At 38.4% G+C, this 22,987-nt stretch overlaps 1 protein-coding gene across 1 annotated transcript in view; it reads left to right on the top strand.

Annotated features, from left to right (window-relative positions):
- RIMS1 (regulating synaptic membrane exocytosis 1) overlaps positions 1 to 22,987 on the top strand; it is a 594,395-nt gene that overhangs the window by 516,227 nt on the left and 55,181 nt on the right. The window contains exon 29 of the mRNA XM_052651478.1: positions 6,568 to 6,803. Within this exon, the coding sequence (XP_052507438.1) occupies positions 6,568 to 6,803 (236 nt within the window). The remainder of the gene's footprint in view (positions 1 to 6,567; positions 6,804 to 22,987) is intronic.

Below are 22,987 nucleotides of genomic sequence, written 5' to 3'. Positions count from 1 at the left end.
ATAACAGTTTGTCCATCATATACAAGCAATTTTGCAGCCTAGCAAGTAGCAGCACATATAATAAACATCCTACAAACAACCCAATCAAAAATGGGCAGAAGACCTAAATAGATATTTCTCCCAAGAAGACATATAGATGCCAAAAGACACATGAAAAGATGCTCAATGTCATTAACTATCAGAGAAATGCAAATTAAAACTACAAGGAGGTATCCCCTCATACCAGTCAGAATGGCCTTCAGCCAAAAATTTATAAATAATAAATGTTGAAAAGGATGTGGAAAAAAGGAGAACTCTCCCACACTGTTGGTGGGAATGTTAATTGGTACAACCATATGGAGAAGAGTGTGGAAGTTCCTTAAAACCTAAAAATAGAACTACCATATGACCCAGCAGTCCCATTCTGGACATATATCTTGAGAAGAAAAAATCTCTAATTCAAAAAGATACATGCACCTCTATAGTGTTCATAGCAGCACTGTTTACAATAACCAAGACAGGAAACAAGCTAAATATCTATTGGCAGAGGAATGGATAAAGAAAATATGGTGTGTGTGTGTGTGTGTGTGTGTATACATACATACATATATATATATATATATATATATATATATATATATATATATATAACACAGTATTACTCAGCCATAAAAAAGAATGAAAGCAATGCCATTTACAATAACATGGATGGAACAACAGATTATCATTCTAAGTGAAGTCAGAGAAAGACAAATATCACTTATCAGCTTATATATGAAATTTAAAAGTACAGGTGTACTTATTTATAAAACAGAAACTAACTAACAGACATAGAAAACAAACTTGTGGTTACTGATGGGGAAAGAGGGAGGAAAAAATTAGGAGTTTGGGATTATGGTACATATAACACATTTCAGTAGTTTTTAGTATATTCACAATTAGCTATGCAACCATCACCACTAGGTAACTTGAGAACACTTTTTTCGTCTCCCAAAGAAACCCATAACCCTTGGCATATACCCCTCCCCCTGTTCTTCTAGCCCCTGGTGATCACTTATCTACATTTGTCTCTTGATTTGGCATTTAATTTAGATGGAATTGGGTTTCCCTGGTGGCGCAGAGGTTAAAGCGTCTGCCTTCAATGCGGGAGACCTGGGTTTGATCCCTGGGTCGGGAAGATCCCCTGGAGAAGGAAATGGCAGCCCAGTCCAGTATTCTTTCCTAGAGAATCCCATGGACGGTGGCGCCTGGCGGGCTACAGTCCATGGGGTCGCAAAGAGTCGGACACGACTGAGGGACTTCACTTTCATGGATTATCTAGGAATGAAATTACTGAGTACCATGGCAACTCAAAGTTTAATTTAACTCTAAGCTTTGTTTAACTAAACTGCCAAACCATTTCCAAAGTGACTGCATCATTTTACACTGCCACCAGCTGTGTATGAGGCATCCAGTTTCTTCAGATTCTCGTCAGCACCTGTTAGCATCCCCTTTACTATAGCTGTGCTGTGCTTGCAAAGTGACCTCTCATCATGGTTTTCATAAAGCTTCTTTTAAGCCAAATTTATCAAACTTGTTTGCTATCTCAAATAATTCACTTTGATTGTAGATTCAGATTCTTATATTAAAATTATTTTGAGTCATCCATTTCTTAAAAATGGCTTTTTCTTGAAAGAGAAGCATCTTCACAGTATTAGAAGTTCAGTTTCTTTTTTCCCCCTGGAAATTCTTTAGTTAACTGCATGAGAACTATGTCTGCATAGATCAGTCAGAGCAGGAGCTCTGTTCAGTTGATATCTGTCTGCCCAGATCAGCATCCCTAAGGTACAGAAAGTGAGAGACTTCTTTCACTAATTGAAAAGGCTGTTTTTCTAAACATGCAAAAAAAACTAGTAGTTACAATCTTACCACTTGACATAGATGGAAATGGGCACAGAAACCTAATCCCAGAACACGAAGGGCTGTTCTTTATTATGGACATTTTCTTGAATGATATGAACTTTTGTAGCTTACTAACAGACAGAAAAACCAGATTTTCTGTCATCTGCCACCCAGCTCTCAATACACCTCTGAGATTTTCTATCGACCCGATTTCATCTGTAGACAGACCCTCTGTTGTTGCTGCCACTGGCCACAGACAAAGCAAAAGAAGAGCCAGATTCACCAGGAAGCAGAACCAGCAGCAAACAAAACAAGGCCAGAGTTAAGAAAACAAAACAGAAATTGAAAGCAATGTTCTCTTGTCTCTTGATATTAAATTCAGAAGCCAGAAAAAACCATCATTGGGCTCAGAGCATTCATGGGGCGCCTTGCCCAGAGGTACAGCGGATGTCCATCTGGGCGTTTTTATAGGATCTCCGACACTCTTAAAACATAATCCCCAAATTTAAAACAGTTGTCAGAAAAATATATAGGAAATGTCAAAATTTTAACTCATTAGTGAGCAAACCAACAGAGAGACAAACTGGTTCCTCAGATGACATGCATATAGACACAAATATATAGTCATTGGGGAAAAAAAAGAGAATGCTGGAACATTGTCCAGTTTGATCCCAACTGGATCATGTTCTCTAGGTCAATAAAACCCTATCCTTTGGAGTTATCCTCACTACCAGATAGTGATCATTTGCTCCTTATAAGTTATTTTCAAGTTAACATTTTTTTTATTGTTCAGTCACCTAGTCATGTCCTACTCTTTGCGACCCATCTGCATAGCATCTTTTACAGAGTTGTAAAAATTTTGAACCATAAGTATTATAAGAGTAAATAATAAGTCAATAAATATTCCATTCCCTCAGAGAGTCAGATGCTTTTATGCCCTTGAGGTTCTTAGGAGATAATCCTTAAACATGGCATTAAGAGGTAAAGCAGTTTTGTTTTGTTTTCCTAATCTCATTTCCAAGTTTAGATTTTTCCTTTCTTAACAGGTAGGAGGCAGGTATCACTCTGAGAAACTGGGTAAGTGGCATGCCCTTAATGTAATGTGCTAGAAAAGGCAGTTTTTTCATTGGGTTGAATACATTTTTGAGAGTCTTTTCAGACAAACCCCAGCAGTTCACAAGAAAGGTACATAAATTCAGAGTCAAGGCCTGCAATGAGGTGGAGAAAAGCCATGAAAATTGGCAGAACATAGAAGAAAGTAAAACTTGGAGCCAGCTGAGACACCTAGAGAGTCGGTCTCCTGAAGTTACAGAGGTGTGGGGAGCAGGGGTCGAGAACTCCAGTTTTAGTGATGAAAGAGAATGAAAGTCTTGCCAGGAGGCACAAGGTGGGAAAACCTATGAGACCAGAGTGTCCCAGGATCAACAGAATCAAATGCTTTGTCTAATACACGACGTATGAAGATGTCAAAAGGATGAGGACTGAAAAATAGTAGGATTTTGCCATGTGGAGTCATTTTTCGACTTTGATGAAAGGAAAAGGCAGTATGGATGAAGTGCTGGTGACAGAACCTGGTTTTGCTTAGTTTAGGAGAGAATAGAGAGAGAGAGAGGACGTACAGCCCAGAGGTTTCAGCACAAGGTCAGTAGCTAGGGAGAGTCTTGAAGGAGGGGTTTTTGTTTGTTTGATCTTTAAAGATGGGTTGTGTCAGCCTGTTTGTATAGTGAGAACTCACTTATTCAGTTTCAGTTTAGGGGCTTCCCAGGTGGGTAAAGAATCCACCTACCAATAGAGGAGACACAGTTTGATCCCTGGGTTAGGAAGATCCCCTGCAGGAAGAAAAGGCAACCCTCTCCCGTGTTCTTGCCTGGAAAATTCTGTTGGCAGAGGAGCTTGGCGGGCTACAGTTCATGGAACTGCAAGGAGTCAGACACAGCTGAGAACTTCACTTTACTCAGCAATGGGAGGAATGCTGCAAATGTTTAGTGTGTGCTGATATTAAGTATCCAAGTCGTACTGTGACTGGTACAAAATATAAAATACAGGGGTGGGAGGCAGTAGTCAGTGCTTGACAGAGACGCCCAAAAAGCTTTATAAGGCAAAAGGCCTTTTGCTAGGGCATCTTGAAGGACTCAGGCACATCTAAAGGACAGGAATCAGTTTTTGGATGATGGAAGCAGAATAAAGGAGAAACAGGCAAACAGAGGTAAATCTGTGCTAAGACTGTGACCTTTCCTTTGGTTTAATTGATGTGGCTGGTTAGACCCAACTCCAAACCTCTCCCTTCAGTTAGCCAACAGAATTGAAAATGCTCTAACATGTTCCATTTGAACATGTGATGTTCTAGATTCTTCAGGAAACGATTCAGATCACATAATGATTTTTGAGCTCCTAAACAAAGTATTTTATTTTCTGAGGAAAAAAAAAAAAAATGTGTCTTACTTATTCATAGACTTACTTTTAACATAACTTCTTAAATCACCCCCCACCAAAAAATGGTAATTGTTTACTGTACATATTTATCTGATTTTTTTCAGAATTTTTATTTGTTGCCATCGTAGAACATTTCATTGCTGTAATTAAATAACCATGAAAAATTTGTGAATCTTCGTCATTCATTGGATACATTTTCATAATAGAACTATTATAGAAAACACCTTCCTGTTCTTTCAAACTTCTCTATAACCTAAATAACAGCATCTAAAATTTAACAATAGTACTTTTGTGCAGTGATTTTTAAAATGCAGATTGAGAGTTGTGATATGGTTCTGTTTTCATGAATCATGTGAAGAAAAAAGGTGTGTGTTGGTTTATCTGTACTTTACAATAAAGGTAAAAATACAATCACTAGAAAAGACGATTTCAGTAACCACTGTGGGGAGTGTGCTGAGGAGACTGCTGAGAGATGAAAAACTATGGATTTCTCAGTCGCAGGTGTTTGCTTGAAGATGGGTATTATAGTGGTGAAATTGACCAAATCCTGTCATTTCTGTATATCCTTCAGCAGAATCGTGTGAATAAAATAGTAGAGAAACCAGACACTAAGAGAGGACTTGAGCAGGATCACAGAGTTAGGAAATACATTCAAACAAATTGGTGAGGACACGAAATAAATTGGCCATAATATTTATCTGCAAAGGAAGTCCACTAGAGTTGGGTATGTAAACCTCTCAGAAATCAGTGTTAAATTGATCATATGTAAAACTGTCCTTTTCATGATTGTAAAAAGAGACTGCATAACATGCGTAGCGAAATTACCAGGTTTGCGAATCGCTTTAAGAAGCATTTGGCTTGACGAAAAGGTGATTAGAGTCAAGGGAAGCAATATGAATATCTGAATGCTGTCACGTGAATGTCGGCATGGACCGACTCAAGAAACACAGCTAGGGTTTACCATTCCAAGTTATTCTGGTCAAACCAGGTCTCAGTTGCCGTTCACGGTCTCTGAAGGGATCCTAAGGTCCAGACAGTCCTCTGTTTTCCCTGCCTTCTGAGCCGCCGTACCAGTTTTCCTTTCTGCTGAAACACTCATTGTGTGTGTAACCACAGACATGTTACATGATCACCAAGGCTTCCTGTTTTATTGTTTCTCATCATATTAGGGTCTATTCTGGCTTGTATAAGAAGTGTCATCATTTAAGCTACATTCAGTGATATCTTTAGTATTTCCAGACAAGAAATAGAAAGTCCAGATGGTGGTAAAGGTCATGGGAGCCAGTTTTTGCAGATATTTTGAGGACACATAAAATAAGAGGGCCATTTCAAAGATATCAAACAGGCCTTTTTTGGACCAAAAAAGGGATAGTCTATGTCAATAATGGAAATGCATATGTAGCAACACAGTTGAGACAGAAAGAATCCTACTCCCCTGGCCCTCTCTGCCCCGCCTTCGACTTTAGCTCATGGACACACCTTTGCTTGGGCAGGTAGAGAGGTCTGTCCATTAACCTTCTACGGTGCCTGAGCAGAAATTCATTCATTTGGGAAAGAAGTCCAATGATCTTGTCAGATACACTGAGACAAGCTCAGGACACAGACAAGTAAGTTTTGCAGAAAGGAACAAAAGCAAGGACATCTGGACCCAGAACCTGTGGGTTTGAAGATTCCAAGGATGAAAATGAGAGAAAACTTGTGTGGAGGAGATAGACCAGGAGGGGCTAAGCAAGGAGAAGGGGAGAGGCTGGGGGGGTTGCCAGATTAACAGCCCTTCCTGGGTTCACGAAGCCTCAGAGAATAAAAGATGTGCCTATGAGTTGGAATCCCAAAGAGAAACCAGCGCAAACACTGTTTTCATTTTTTTTTTAAACCTTGTCGTATGGCAAATTCAGGGTATCCATTTTTAACAATATTTTTCCCTCAGAAATGTATATGAACTTATCTCATTGACTGAAATATTTTAGCTTTTCCCTGAAAGTAACAGAGGAACTATTGGCAAAATTGATCAGTTACATCTACTTCCCTGTCACTAGCCTCTCTTCCAGGAGTTGATAGATGACTCTGTGTTGAAATGCTTGTTGCTTCAAGCTGCATCCAGTAAACATTTGACAGTGGTGATGTGATCGTATTCGTAGCTGTAGGACTACTACTCAACTGGCTTTTCACTCTAGAATTTTGCCTGGATTATTTCAAAATGAATGAGATTTAGAGTTTCAGTTATGCTGACCTGTAATTTATGGATGCATATATATTTTTACTTTGTAAATATAGTTCATTTACCCCTAAAATGCAAGGCAGACGGATGGGGACTTCCGGAAGAGCCATCACCAAGAGCACAAGCATGAGCGGAGAGATGTACACACTGGAGCATAATGATGGCAGCCAGTCGGACACAGCTGTGGGCACCGTTGGAGCAGGTGGGAAGAAGAGGAGGTCCAGCCTGAGTGCCAAAGTGGTTGCCATAGTGTCTCGAAGGAGCAGAAGCACATCCCAGCTGAGCCAAACAGGTGAGTGATATGAACTCAAATATCTCAAGTTCTTGCTAGAAAGACAGAGTTGATCTTCATGCTGTGTCTTGTGATGGGCTTTACAGTGTATCAGTTCTTTGCGAAGAATGTTTATTTCTGTTTCTGGAAACCTGTTCCATGTGTGAGTTTATTCTTCTTTTCTGTTCAACTGTCTAACAGGGTATCATTTGTCAACCCTAAAGTGGTCAGATGTTTTGATTTAAGTGAAAAAAAAAAAAGCCATGTTTACAAATATGCAAGGAAATGCAAAGAAATATTAAAGAACCAAATTGTTTGAAATGCAAGAAAAGCAACAGGATTCTCCTTTTCAAAATGTTCCTTAATGCAATTACTTCTAATTTAGACTAACTCCATATTATAGAAAAGAAGGTCAGTTGTGCAACTTGAAAAAGTGTGTGAATGTAATAAGTGGACTGTGATTGCTATATTTTCAATGCAAGCAAAAAATCTAGCGGTTATTTTTACTTTAGAAAAAAATGGGTCAGTGTATTCATGCAAAGAATAATGTTTTAATACAAATTTGAGTTTCAAACATTTTCTACTTCTTATAAATCTTAAAAGCTTTATGTCCACAAGGTATGTAGAAGAAAGCAAACACAGAAGGGAAGATGGTTATTTATATATTCTAAAATATAAAAAAAACTGCCTGAAATTATATAACATTTGATCTTACATATTAGATACTTTGTTACTAGGCTGAGTACTGCAGAAAACCTAAGGTAAGTGAAATATGCAACTGATATCAATTGTCAGCACTTGTTTCTCCTGCCATAATCTTAGTTCCATTTTTTGTTCCTTAAGAGTGAAAGTCTTATTGTAAAATTTACTTATGCTAAAACACTTTCATGACATGCTTTTTTATAGCTAACTTGGCATCCTGGAAACTACATGTTTTATATTATGCATTTTACTGGACAAAATGACAAATAAATTAGAAATTGGAAATTTTGAGCCATTCAGAAATTGAACTAGCACACATAGCTGTTTATCAGAACAGAGGTTTGTCTTTCTGAAAATTATAGGATTAGAAAGGACCTACATTAGCCAGGGTCTAGGAGCCGCCTCTCTGCCGTCTGAGGGGGTTGGGCTGTTCATTTTGAAGAAAAATCACGTGTCTTCCTTGGGGTTCTCCTTCCTTAGGAGTAAGAGGTGTTTTTTCATTTCTTTTGCTTCTTTTATTTTTGACACTGGTGCTTAGTGGTTTGTAGGATTGATGTAATAACTGATCCTTTCCAGTGTGGGGTGTGGATGGACTTTGACCACCAGATTTCAAATCACTTTATCACTTGGATGAAATGGAAATTCTCTTTAATGTCCTTCTAGGGAACCAGTGTTTGCTGCAAGTTTGGGGATGACTTATCTTCTTCCACAGCTTCCACAGTCGATCTCTTCTCAGTTTCCCCCATAGTTAGTGTAAGTGGAGTTACCTTTTCTTAGAATAAAACACAGCGATAATTAAACATAAGAATTATACCTGGGGCACTGCTTTGCAGGTAATAGATTCAAATGAATGACACTGAAACCCTCAACCCCTTTAGTTTAAATTTTATCCCAATTATAATCTTTGCTGAATTTTGAATATCTCCCTCCCAAAAGTTGCATTGTTAGTAACTTCCACTGAATACCCTGGTTTCAGAGATCAGGTTTCAAGGTATAGGGGCAAAAAGGATGACAAGGCCAAGACAACAAAATAGTTCTATTCGAAGTGACTGAAAGAATGAAATGTGACTTGCCCTCGGGCTCAGTTTGCCTGTGTAGTGGGCGGTTTGACTGAAAGTCCACCTCTGAACTTTCCAGGTGTAGGAATTGATGTTTCTTCTACTGCGTCATAATTGTATCTTACATTTGATGACAGGTTTTCTCATGCTTCTTGATCTTCCCAAAGTAATTGACCAACAGTGACAAACCTCAGTTAACCCTCCTCTTTGTTTCAGTAGATGGCCTGGTGTGTCTCCCTATTGCTTCTTTCTCAAGTGATTTCTCCCCCCTTTTTCAGTGGTTAGATTCTCTCCTGTGAAGAGTCACCAAAATTCAGAATTCTCATTCTAAGGAATCTTATACTTTGTTGCTTCAGCTACTGTGTGAAAGTGAAAGTCGCTCAGTCGTGTCCAGCTCTTTGCAACCCCATAGACGATACAGTCCAAGGGATTCTCCAGGCCAGAATACTGGAGTGGGTACCTTTTCCCTTCTCCAGGGGATCTTCACAGCCCAGGGATCAAACCCAGGTCTCCTGCATTGCAGGCAGATTTTTTTTACCAGCTGAGCCACAAGGGAAGCCCAAGAATACTGGAGTGGGTAGCCTGTCCCTTCTCCAGAGGATCTTCCCAACCCAGGAATCAAACCAGGGTCTCCTGCATAGCAGGCAGATTCTTTACCAAATGAGCTATCAAGACTGTATACGATCATCAAATTTTTTTTTCCATATTTGTCCTCCAAAGACTTATTCCTTAATTTTAACTTCTTATAAGAAAGCCCCTGGGATGGCCTACTTTAAATAAGTGGAACATCTCCACAAATCTGAATTTCGAGGACTTCCTTTCAATAATGCCACAGAATGTATAGTTACTAACCCTTAGAATAGTTTTCTACTTTTTAAAATTTTCCTTTAATTTGCTTTTCCCCAGGTCCATCATTCCAGAGAAAGCTATGTGATACTTGTCCAATTTTAAGAAACATCATTATAATTGATTTAGATGTCTTTAGTGTGAATTGAACCCAATAATTGCAGACAGGTGAGGGTTTCAGGACGGCTCCTAAATATATGTATATTTAAGACAAATTTTAAAAATATATTTCATTAAAATATCATTGATTTACAATGTTGTATTAATTTCTGTTTTACAGCAACGTGATTCACCTATATATATACTATAATGCATGTGTGCGTGTTCAGTCAGTCATGTCAGTCTCTTTGCAACCTTATGGACTGTAGCCCACCAGGCTCCTCTCTCCGTGGGATTGTCTAGACAAGAATACTGGAGTGGGTTGCCATTTCCTCTCTGAGGCAGATTCTCTACCAATGAGCCACCTGGGAAGCCCAATATAATAACATATGTATATGTACATATACGTATATTATTTTTCATATTCTTTTCCATGATGGTTTATCACAGAATACTGAATTTAGTTCCCTGTGCTATGCAATAGGATCTTAGTATTTATCCATCCTATATATAATCATTTGTGTCTACTAATCCTGAACTCACAATCCATTCCTCCCCAAGTTGCCTCCCTCTTGGCAACCACAAGTCTCTCCTTTATATCTGTGAGTCCCTTTCTGTTTTGTGAATAAATTATTTATGTTGTATGTTAGAGTCCACATATAAATGATATCAGGTGTTATTTTTCTTTCTCTGCCTTACTTCAGTTAGTATGATAATCTTGAGGTCCAGCCATGTTGCTGCAAATAGATTTATTTCATGCTCTTTATGGCTGAGTAATATTCCATTGCATATATATACCACATCTTTATCCATTTAGCTAAGACAGATTGTCTAATGGTGTCAATTAATCAAAGATTTGGAAGAAGAAAGCAGTGTTACTTACGTATTAAAGCAAACTGGGTATTCTGTGGAATAGAATGTATTATGTTTAATGTAAATGTCTTCTTATGTTTGTGAAAAAAACAACAACAAACAAACATTAAGGGCTTCTATGTCAGTGAGTCTCTGAGATCTTCCCCAAGCACCTCTGCCACACAGATGATGAATAATCAGGGAAACATGAAGCATTCAGAAATAATGTTTAACCAGCTCTTTGTAGAATGGGAGATTTCAAGTATGTTGTTTTATTTGTTTTTCTTTTTATAGCCACAGGTTTGCTCAAGGAGTTTATTTGATTCTTTGTTCAAAATCAAGTAAAATGTATTTCCAAAAAGTGAAGAGCGTAGTAAATTATATATATACATACATGTGTGTAGTAAATTATATATGATATGTAAGTATGTTACATTTACTTTGCACTTATGTGTAACTTGCTATGCACCTCAATATATTTACTGTGCTCTTCAATTATGTATAATCATTTATGTTGAATATTTCAAGTATAAACAATGCTAATATTTTAAAATCACCTTTAGCACAGTATTCATAATGAAAGTAGGAATTTTTCAAATGTATTTTTTAACTAGGAGAGTGATATAAATAGAAATGTTTCCAAAAATGCTACTGCTGATAAATGGCTTCAAACCATCAGGCACAGAACTCAAAGCTTGTTCAGGGTGCAACAGCTGAATTAGATTGAAAAGGGTGTGACGAGTGGGAAGAAAAGGAAACTTTAAGAAAAAGCTCCTGATCCAGGAGTGTTTTGGAACTGAATGAAGCTCTGGTTCACTCAATGTAGGGCCAGGCCTTAAGATGTGAGGAGGTTTTGGGCCTAATGTGGGTATAGCCTGGCCTGTATAGCCTGAGGTTTGCCTCACTAAGAATGAAGGCTCTTTTGAGAAAGATCATCCTTACGTACACCCTGTATTTACCTACAAGTGAAGATAATTGTGGTGATAGTTATCACAATAACGATAAGTATTCATATATCTAAATGATTGAATCCAGGATATTTGCATTTCTAGAGCTTTTTCCATGTACCCCTAAGCTATACAGGTACAGGTGTGTGTGTATAACTTCAATCCATGATTGGTGACAAAAACATTGTGATTAGAACTTTTAGCTTTAAATGTAAAAGTATTATCAGCTTTATAGGCTACAAACTACTTAATTTACTTTACCATATTATTGAATATCTGTCTCTCCAGGACTATACCAGGAACAATGGGTATTTCAAAATTAGAAGCATCATTCCCAGTGGACAGAAATAATTAACATTTGAAATAAACAAGAATTGAAGAACTCAATAAGAAAACGTAAAGCCAAATGCCAAATGTAATAAAACCCAGTGCCATTTATGTGTATTACCAAGGGAAGTGGGAAGACAAATTGGTCAAAGGACTAAATTTCTTAGGATAAGAACGCATGCAGAATCAGCAGCTAATTATAGTCTAGACATTTAATGTAATTATTATTTGTTATATCATTAACAACTGATGATACGCCATTAACTAGAGTAATATCACCTTTTCCTACATACTGGCAGGATTTTGGTGATTGTACATTGATTAAATGATAGAAAATGTTGCAGGACTTTGTTATACTGTCAAATAATTGAGTTAATTATCATGTACTAAGACCATACTAACAAAGTCACTTCTGTGTTCCTTTAAGAACAGATATTTCGTACCGTTCCAACATTTTTCCACCATCCACATTTCTGTTTCCCCCGTGCAAATCCTTTCTTTAAAGACCTGCTCAAAATCCTCTTGAGTCATCTCGTGGTGTTATTTCAAGATTTTCTAGTCTCTTTTTCCTCTGAATTCCTGTAGATCCTGACTTCACTGTCAACTTGCTGCAAACCCAAACATTCTGGGGCCACTGCCATGAGCAAAGCAATAAGGAAAAAATGATTAATAAAAATTTTCACCTGGACACAGATAAACAAACAAGCAAAAATAAAAAAAATTCCGTGACCTGAAAATGATTCACACTCCCTCTGAGAGAAATCTGAGTCTATATATAAAAATACCTTCCAGCCACACTGTGCTTCTTCCTCTTGTCCTGTGTACACCAGGGTGTGGGGGACAGGGCCCAGGTCCCCACGGACTGCACTGAGTCCAGAAACCCAGCTATGCTTGCTCCTTCTGCTTTCCTGACCCGACACATTTAGCGTCATCTATTCTAGGCTCAGACATTTCCAAAAGACTGAAGTTTTAGGCCTGCCTTCCTGCTGCTATTTTTCCTCAGAAATCCTGAAGCAAGGAAGCATAAGGTAATTTTGTGGCAATTATTAAAAGGCCAGTAATTTTGTGGAAAGGGGAAGAGAAAATAGTGGAAGAAAAATACAAGATGTATGTCAATAAATTACCTAGCCTGTGAACCCAATTTAACTGAAGCAAAGATGTATGAAAGAGCCGTAATGGGAAATACATTTTGGAAAGAAGATTGGAGCCAGGCCTTGAAACCATCTAAAGGACTCTGCTCACTATTTTTATGGAGAGCTTTTAATTGAGAATAGAATAAACAAAACTGTGTCCCCAGAAGCTTAAGTGGAGGCAAGATGTGCAAAATAGCGAGGAAGCAGAAAGGTCAGGGTGAGGCTAGTGAATGAAATGGAATAATGTGGCGTAGGTAGAAAAAGAGCCATAAAGAGGGACAGGGCTGAGCTTGTTGCAACAAAGTAGGGACCCAAACAGAGAGAGGACAAAATGAGAGAGCCACGTTTAGGGGTAAGTGGTGAGAGAATGGGTGGGTGTGGGTCAGGATTCAGGCCAAGAGTGAGTGAGCAAGGAGAAGGAGAAATAGACCCAAGGGAAGGCAGGGTTTCCCAGAGCTGCTGCGGAATCCCCAGAAAGACAGGGAAGCCAGGGAGTGAGAACAGACTGCTGGAGTTTGCACCTGCAGGGTCGCTCTGCCCTGCCCAGTGGGGGAGGACAGGGGTCCTCAGTGTGGGTGGCTTGCCAGAGGGGAGACTGTTCCTCTCTCCATTCGGTCCACATTTCAGGTGGAACCACCATCTCCTAGATTTGGGATGGGCCTGCTGGAGATCAGGCTGGAGAGTCTACCGAGAGGTATAGCGGGGATTCCCCCCAAACCCTAAAACCTATCAGATGATGGGGCTGGAAAGATGAGAGAGAGGAAATTATTACGAATTTATCTTCAGAAGGCATCATGAAGGGAAGAGCTCACTGTGAACAGTCTGTCTTTCATTCATTCTACCAGCATTTATTGACTATTTTTCATGTACCAGACTCTGTCATCAAAAGGATGTTAGGAGCAGGTAAAGTGTGTGTGTGTGTGCACATGTGTGTGCACACACGTGTCTCAGAACAAAGGGGATCTGGGCATTTTTCCAGGATGATATGTGGAAGAGGCACCTCTGGGTGACGACATGGAAAAATGTGAGATATAATACAAAGAATTTAAAGTATTGGAGCAAAATCCCAAAGAGCAAAGTAGTTAATTTGAGGACACAAAGTTGTTCTTCGAGAGAGGGAAGATGGTTCTGTCCCTGTTTGATAGAAAAGAGGAAATGGTTGAAATCCAGAGGAGTATTGCAGTGGGGTTCCTGAGTAGCGAAGGAGCCTGTGTCCAGGGAGATGCGGGTGGAGGGAGGGTTCAGGGTGAAGAGCGCAGTAGTGAGATGGTCATTTGTGTGGATCAGAGTACGGCCAACCTGTACCCACATTCCTGAGTTTGGATGACAGAAGTCTCCAAAATAGGTTTAGAAACATCTTCCAGGGTCCATGTCATCCCTGCAGGCTTCTGATTCATCGTGGCTGTTCTTCTATCTTTCAAGTCATCCCTGAAGTTTCTGCATCTCTGCTGTCCTCCCAGGATTTCTGCAGTCATTGTTGAGTCTGAGTTCTTGTGGATTCTGACACGAGGAGTGGTTGGATCCAGATCCATTTTGGAAGTTCACTGTCTTGGGATGCCATCTGCTCCTTAGGTGACTGTCTCCATTGTGAATATTAGTCTCATTGGAGAAAAGGGAAGTCCTGCGTTCTCTCTTATCTGTGGATGTTCTCCTTACCAAGGCAGAGAGCAGACCTTTTTCTCACTCAGAATATGGGTCAGGGGACCTCCCTGGTGGTCCAGTGGTTAAGACTTTGCCTTCCAATACAGGGAGTGCAAGTTCAATCCCTGGTTGGGGAACTGAGATCCCACCAAAAGTCCAGAACATAAAAACAGAAGTAACAGTGTGCGTGGATACAGTCTCTCAGTTGTGTCTAACTCTTTGTGACCCCATCGCCCATCAGGCTCCTCTGTCCATGGGATTTCCTAGCAAGATTACTGTAGTGGGTTGCCATTTTCTCCTCCAGGGGATCCTCCCTACCCAGGGATTGAACCCTCTGAATTGGCAGGCAGATTCTTTACCGCTGACTTACCTGGGAAGCCCATGAAGTAATAGTGTAACAAATTCAATAGAGACTTTGAAAATGGTACCTATTAGGGAAAAAAAGAATATGGATCAAAAAGACTTTTTTTTTTTTTTTTGCTTTGGCAATTTAGCTCAAGGAAATTATTTCATTACCATCATGGGGATGAAAAGAAACATTTCAGAAGGTCTATAGAGTATTAAAAACTGTATAGATAGAGTTCATTATTCTACAAAATCATACAGGTAAAAACTTAAGTATTCCAAGAACTTTTAGCTAGACTTATGGATAGTTCATTTCAGAATAGCTTAATAAAAGTTAATGAATATCCAAGGCATATCTCTAACTTCTCAAGACATAGCACCCTTGATCGATTGTCAAGAAAAGAACAATATACACAAAACTTGAACTGTAATCCACTTATCCTTTTAGGAATAGTTCCTGAAAAAGCTAATTTACCCATGAGCTCAAGGCATTAAGATTTATGTTGTTCATAGTCAATAAGCATTCCAAGAAAATGTCCAAGTTATTAAGTGCTCTTCTGCTTACCTTTTTTCAGTTTTCTTCTTCAAAACCACATAGTTAAGGCAAGTCATAAAATAAACCATGCACCAGCTTAGACTTTATACTTTATTTACTCGGAGAAAATGATTGTCTTACATGTCTCTTAGGACTTGTTTTTAATCTTTCCAAACTATCCAGTTTGCCAGAATATTCTGCATGGTTTAAATCTAGTGCTTCTTTGTACGTACTCTCTGCCTGTTGCTTTGCACAGCAATTGTAGAGCTGGAGGAGAGGGGGCCACAGTGATTTTATTGGACAGTATAAGAAAAGTTTTCTTGACTCTGCTGATGTTAATGCTGGAAGCAAAACAATTTTACAAAGAACGGGCATCCTTCCTCCAAAGTTTCAGAAACTGAGAGATACTGTAGATGAAAATCTTGCTGAAATTGAAGTTCCTTGTTTGTGCCTCATTCAGTCATTTAATCGTGCTTGGGAAACATGCTGAGAAATGCCATGTTTCATGTTCTTTGTTTCCTGAACACACGGTCATGGTGCCAGAAATGATTTTCGGTCTGCAAAACCATCAGATGAATGTAAGCATGGGTTCTTTTGTTTACCGCTGCTGTCTGGCTTAGGAATTCACTACTGTTAATAGAGATTTAATGCCGCAAGAGTAACTCATCTGCATCAAGAGATGCCCTAATAAGGATTCGTAGTTTTAAACATACGCCAGCTGCTCTATTTTTGTTCTCTTCCTTGCTCTGAACTGTAAATTTTGGTGTGGCTAATAGGTAGATACACATTTAGTTTGGCTTGGCAGAAAAGAGTGGAATTCATTTTTATAATTAATTTGAATTTTAGGACTTGGAGGAAGAAAGAAATACATTTATTAAGTAACTTAAAAGCACAATACTAAGTATACCTTTAATTATAAATTCTTTTATAATTATAAATTCTTGTTGACCGGTACTAAGGTAATTTTTACACATGAGATCAGTTTCAGAATGGATATTCTAAAGTATTTCAGATAGCTCAAATGTAACAAGAAATATGTCTGATTATTTTTCCAGATGACCAATTTCAGTGCATCCTCATCTAATGCAGACTGGCTTTCAATAAAGATTTTTTGATTGATTTCTTTGCTAATGATTTTTTTTCAGTTTTAAACCCAAAAAGAGTGAAACAAAGATTCATCAAACTCCTGTAGTATCACCACTTATTGCAAATTCACTGCAAAAATATTAGGAATGTATGATTAGCTAATCTTTTATGCATTTTACTATTAATATTGACAAGCTATCAGCAATTAAAGCTATTATTTATTAATCACCATCAGCCAGCTGGCATTTTAATTATTTTGCATATATTAATGTCTGTGGTTCTCAAGACACAGCCACGAGACACTATTATTATTGATACTTTATGAGTTTCATGACTTGTCTAAGGCCAAACCACCCTTAGAAGTTCAAGTAGAACTTATGTTCATAACCACTTCACTGTAATCTCACTCAACTGCATAGAGACACAGAGAAATACCTTTCTTTTTTGCTCTTTTAGAAACAATCATAGTTTCATAATATTTCATTTTGTTCTAAAATATGGCCTTTTTTTTGGCTTTTAAAATAACCTGTGTTTAGGATGACCACTGCAGAAGGTTTGTCTAGGGTTGATTTGGGGAAGGATGGATCAGTGTGAAAGGAATCACAGTGCTTTGTTTCTAGGAGTCAGTGGTTTAGGGGATGGGATGTCAGACATGAGCGTGTGTGATGCTGCCTTTTAAGGAGAGAGTGATTATTGGGAAAAAGCATTATTTGTCACTTTGGTCCAGTTTGCAGTGGGGGCAGTGATTGGAAAGGGTTTTTGAGGAGATTGAGGATCCTCAGCATATAAATGGCAACTGGGGTCAGTGAATGTGCTTAGGAAGAAAATGCAGATCTATTTTCTAGATCCTCTTCCAAAAGGGAAGTAGATCTATAAAACAGAAGAAAACAGAAAGGGGAAGGCCTTTCTGAGCCTCAGTTTCCCCAACTCTGAAATGGAATGCTAAACCACACCGACCTGAGAATACTGTTGAGAAGATTAAATGAGCATCTATGTTGAGTTTAGCAAATGACCTGGCATATGAAAAGGAATCAATAATAATGGTTAGTGACTTTAATAACTCTGAGAAAACAAAGATAAGAATAGCAGGCAAAGAACAGTGTCGGTGGCATCGCTCATGGGGTGGGAGGAGACTGGACTCTTTCTGCATCAGTGCTTCCAAAGTTCCTCCTGTCCGACACCCTCTGAGGAGCTGGTGGGGTCGTAGCACTGACCTCAGGTACCTGCCTAGACGTGGTTGCACATGCCACCCTGCACACACACGGGGCATCTGTGGGCTCCCTGACCTGCAAGGCCTGCTCCAGGGGCTCCTCCCCAGACCTTTACCCAGCCTTTTCTATACAAGGTCCGGGGTCAACAGGCTCTGGCCCACAGCCTGTGTTTTTTAATGGCCCATGAGCTAAGCATAATTTTTCTGTTTTTTTTTTTTTTTTTTTCAAATGGTTGGAAAGAAATCATAATATTTTGTGACTCATGAAAAGATGTGAAATTCAGGGTTGGCATCCATAAATACAGTTTTGTACAGGTTTTCAAAACACTAGGTTTATACAGGTGTTCCCCAGATGCTTTCATGCTAAAAAAGCAGAGACCATGTGGCCCGTACAGCCTGAAATATTAACTCTCTGGTCCTTTAAAAAGCAAGTTTCAGGATCATTTTTATACACTCCATATATATATAGAGAGAGAGAGACTCCATATATAAATATATGATACTTGTTTTTCTTAAGTGGGATAGGAGGTGTGAGGGAGGCGATACATGCATACTAATAACTGATTCACGTTGTTGTACAGCAAAAACCAGCAAGACTTTGTAATGCAATTATCCTCCAATTAAAATTTAATATTATTTTTTTTTAATAAAGAAAGTTTTATGGCTGTTGTTCCAACCTGAGAGCTCAGTGGTTCTGTTAGGGAACAGGATCTTTTCTATAGTTCCCTAAACAGGATCTCTGCTTTTCAAAGGCAGTTGTTAGTTTACACTATTACACTAAAGAACTTTGCTCTTTCCTCCCTTACTCATGCAAAGGTTACATTTATACGGTGGGCCCATCAATATCATCTATCATTAGATCAATGAGTCTCCAAAATGAAAATATATCTCCGAAAGAACACCAATCTTTAGATCTTCAACTTTGCCCTAAAAATTGATCCCTGAAAAAAAGAAAAAAAAATTTTGATTCCTGATTTAGTTCCAAAATCACTGCAGATGGTGACTGCAGCCATGAAATTAAAAGACGCTTACTCCTTGGAAGAAAAGTTATGACCAACCTAGATAGTATATTCTAAAGCAGAGACATTACTTTGCCGACTAAGGCCCGTCTAGTCAAGGCTATGGTTTTTCCTGTGGTCATGTATGGATGTGAGAGTTGGACTGTGAAGAAGGCTGAGCACCGAAGAATTGATGCTTTTGAACTGTGGTGTTGGGGAAGACTCTTGAGGGTCCCTTGGACTGCAAGGAGATCCAACCAGTCCATTCTGAAGGAGATCAACCCTGGGATTTCTTTGGAAGGAATGATGCTAAAGCTGAAACTCCAGTACTTTGGCCACCTCATGCGAAGAGTTGACTCACTGGAAAAGACTCTGATGCTGGGAGGGATTGGGAGCAGGAGGAGAAGGGGACGACCGAGGATGAGATGGCTGGATGGCATCACGGACTCAATGGGCGTGAGTCTGAGTGAACTCTGGGAGATGGTGATGGACAGGGAGGCCTGGCATGCTGCAATTCATGGAGTCGCAAAGATTCGGACATGACTGAGCGACTGAACTGAACTTAGCTGCTGACATAAAGTAGTAAAAGCACTTTCCCTCAAAAGCACTTCATTTTCACAGTTGGGCACTCAGGGACTTTGTTATTTCACTGGCGATTACATGCCCCGCATTTAGTTCATGGCCTGGCCTGGGCACACACAGATTGTTCGGAATGAATGAAAGTTCGGAAAGAGTTTTCTGTATTCCCTTTCTTCACAAGCCGCTGAGTCCTCCTCACACTCCGGTCTAAATTCTGCCTACCCAGTTTCCCCAGACCGTTCTTACTAAGGTCACAGAAAGTCAACGGGCAAGAATTTGATTGGGAGAAAATTTAACTTACAGTAGCAGTCACAGGTATTCTGCAGATACAAACCGAGGAGATGTGTATAATAGAAAAATGTTTATGAAGATTATTTATTTATTTTTATTTGACAGGACTAAATGTTTCTCTTACACGTGTCATTTCCTGTCTGGCAATGCCCCAGCCAGACTTACCTACCTTCAGTTCACAAAACATACCTTAAAGCTTCCTTCTTTGTATCTTAGAGATGTTGAAAGTTCTTTTTTTAGAATTAATTTTCATTGGTATATAATTGATTTACAATGTTGTCTTAATTCCTGTTGTACAGCAAAAGGAATCAGTTAAACATACACATAGGCTCATTCTGTTTAGATCCTTTTGCTATATAGGTCATTAAACAATGTTGAGTAGAGTTCCTTGTGTTATACAGCAGGTTATCGATTATCTATTTTATATATATATTAATGTGTATATGTCAACCCCAATCTCCCAATTTATCCCCCCATCCCTTTATCTCCTGGATAACTACATGTGTTTTCTCTGTCTGTGACTGTTTCTCTTTTGTAAGTAAGTTCATTTGTACCATTTTTTTAGCCTGTCAAAATCCTTCTCTGCATCCAGGCCCTACCCAAATCCCAACCTCCAGTCGGGGCTAAAAGCAGTCTCTGAACTCCAGTAAGATTTTTCTGTTCTCCAGTGGTGTGGTTTAAGTATTTACCTGCCCTGTAAGTGTCTGTGGAAGCCCCATCACAAGATGAACGTAGAAGTTACCCAAGGACAGTTACCCTGCAGCAGGTATCTTTTGCTCTCACACAACCTAGTGTCTTCAGAGCAGGAGGATCTTGGATGCACGTGATGCTGACCTAGTGAGAACAGCTCAGAAGGTGACTCACTGATCCTTTAATATTGAGACATGCTATGTTTAGTGGATAATTTTCAAAAGGTAATTTTTCTTGTGTGTTGGGTTTTGTTATTCTTAGGAAATCTACTCAGAAGTAGAAGTGACTTTTCTATTCTCCTTCTACCTGCCTTTCCCCTTATTTCTCTTCTTGGCTTATACATCACTTCAGAAGCACCTAGGCATTGATCTGGATACGTTTTACTGGGCAATTCCACCTTTCTGCTTTCAAGTTTTAACGCTTCTACAAATAATTATAGATAATTATTGTTCGAAAGTTTTGAGACAGTAAATGAATTGTTGTGATGGTAACTTCCTTACCTTTACATAAAAGTCAAATAAAGGAGCATTTTATTGGGAAATTACTGAGAGACAAAAGTTGGCATTGAAGACTTATGATGCTACTGTATATATCACTCTAGTTAATAAAGGTTTGGCTATCTTTGTGAAAATGCTTGGTAAGAAATGCAAAAATATCTATTTTTTAAAAGAAACCTTTTATTGGCAATAGAAGAATATATATAATGGCCCTACTATGTGTATATATATATACGTATATATATAGTGTATATATATACGTATATATATAGTATATATATATAATGGCCCTACTATGTGTATATATATGTATATATACAGTATATATATATATAATGGCCCTACTATAACTTCTTTGCAAGTCAGCTAGTGAGTTCCTACATGGAAAATACAACTTCTGATTTGGGGTCAGTACATTGTGATACTTATTATAAAATCATTTACATTGTAAGGATTCTTTTCTTATGAATAAAGAATGTGTGCACACAATGATTAGTCATAGTTGTAGTGAGACTTAACAGACTTTATCTAGGACTGCAGGAGAAATAACAGTTAATATTCCAGATTCAGACTCAATACTTGGGATGGTTTTGAAAGTGGAAATAGCACATTCCTTCCACTCTTAATTTGAAACTCTAAAACCTCTGATGATTTATCAAATAGTAAAGTTAATAATCTATTATACTTAGGAAAGTTTCAAATGGAAAAGGTTATAAATTATACTTAGTAACTAAGTAAATTTGCTTTTATAACTAAGCATATACCTTCGTGGAAACATTTGCTATTATCTAATGAAGTAAAGGTATATCAATTGGGAAGTAAAACCAAATTGATGAAGATGTTAATTTAATACTTTTAGCATTCTGAAATTGAAAGGGTAAAACAGAGTCCTTGATCTGTCTCCTTACATTCTAGAAACTGGAAATAGATGCAAAGCTGCTAATGAATTAGGGAGAGCTCTTGAGAGAATCTATTGATTTGAAGCCCACAGGGAAATACATCCAAGAGATAGTTAATTGACTTTAGGTGGTCTAACCTGCTGCTAAAAATGCCAGTTTTATTTACAACATCTACCTTAAACAATTACGTGGTTGTTTTTAAAATGAAAAAAAAAGAAAAGAAAAGAAAGGAAGGGAAGAAGGAAAGATAGAAAAAGAGTTAAAATTATTCTAAGGGAGTTACATAGAATTTCATGGAGATTCTTAGATATTCATCAAATCATTGACCATCAAAAATTGACCAAATTTTGATGAATATTTGATATTCATCAAAATATTAACATGTATATTGGAGACTTACAGTAAGATCAGAGAAGGAATATTTTACCCTCAAAGTGGAAATTTACTTTCAATTCTGTCTTCTCATGGATTATTCCTTATTGTTTCTTTCAAAGTAAACACTCAAAAGTATTATGTTTTGTGAGGAAAACCTATCCACTTATGTAGATTTTGAATGATTTTGATATTTAATCTAAATTTTACAGACAGAAACAAGAAAGAATAAAGGCTGAATTCAAGTATATGTTAATGTTGCATTAAGTGCGTTGACCATGGCGATAGAGCATTCTTTATTTCCAGAGTTGCTTAAATCTAGTCTAAGTCTATATTGATTTTCATTTCAAGGTGTATGTGGCCTGAATCCCAGGTTCCTTGGTGAGACTGCCTGCATCCAAGTGGCAATAACTCAGTGATGACGGGAGTCTGCCAGCTCCCCATGCTTTTCCAGACCCCTCCCTGGGCTTTTTAATTCGTATTCCGCACGTCCTAGATTCTCTGGCCCAGATAGAATGGTCCGACAATTGGGTGCACATCCTTTCACTCTGTAAATGGCTTCGTAACACTATTCAGAGTAATGCCAGTTCTCTTACTCTTTTGTTCTGCTTTTATATTTTTAGAGTTGTTGCTCATCACATACCCTTTAGCTAAGCATTTCAGAAAAGCCCCTGCCCTTTGGAACTCTGCACTGGGTATTCTTCGTGGTCCACAGGAAAGGGAAAGCATTCGCCTTGCCTTTCATTTGTTTACAAGCTCTTTGAGTAAGTAGCGCATCAACAGGGGAAGACCTGCCTTACCTGTTTATATGTGACTAAACACACACACACCTTTTTATAAAACTTTATAGTTTTATAAAATCTTTCATGTTTATCATTGAACGAGTACAAAATGACTGAGAGATTTTAAAATCAGAGCCTGAATCATATGAGGAAAGATCAGAAATGCATTAATTGAAGGAGGTTCCCAAAGAAAGTGAGTTTTAAAGTGAAATGTGATATTAATACATACTCCTCATCCCTCAAGGTTTCCATAAGTTTTAATACATTCTTAATATAGTTTCCCTTCTTTCTACCCAGAATACAATTGTGACAATTG

This window comes from Budorcas taxicolor, chromosome 14 (assembly GCF_023091745.1).
Source record: "Budorcas taxicolor isolate Tak-1 chromosome 14, Takin1.1, whole genome shotgun sequence".
Lineage (NCBI taxonomy): Eukaryota > Metazoa > Chordata > Mammalia > Artiodactyla > Bovidae > Budorcas > Budorcas taxicolor.
The sequence above is the reverse complement of the archived record's forward strand: the minus strand, read 5'-3'. Positions and strand labels throughout refer to the sequence as shown.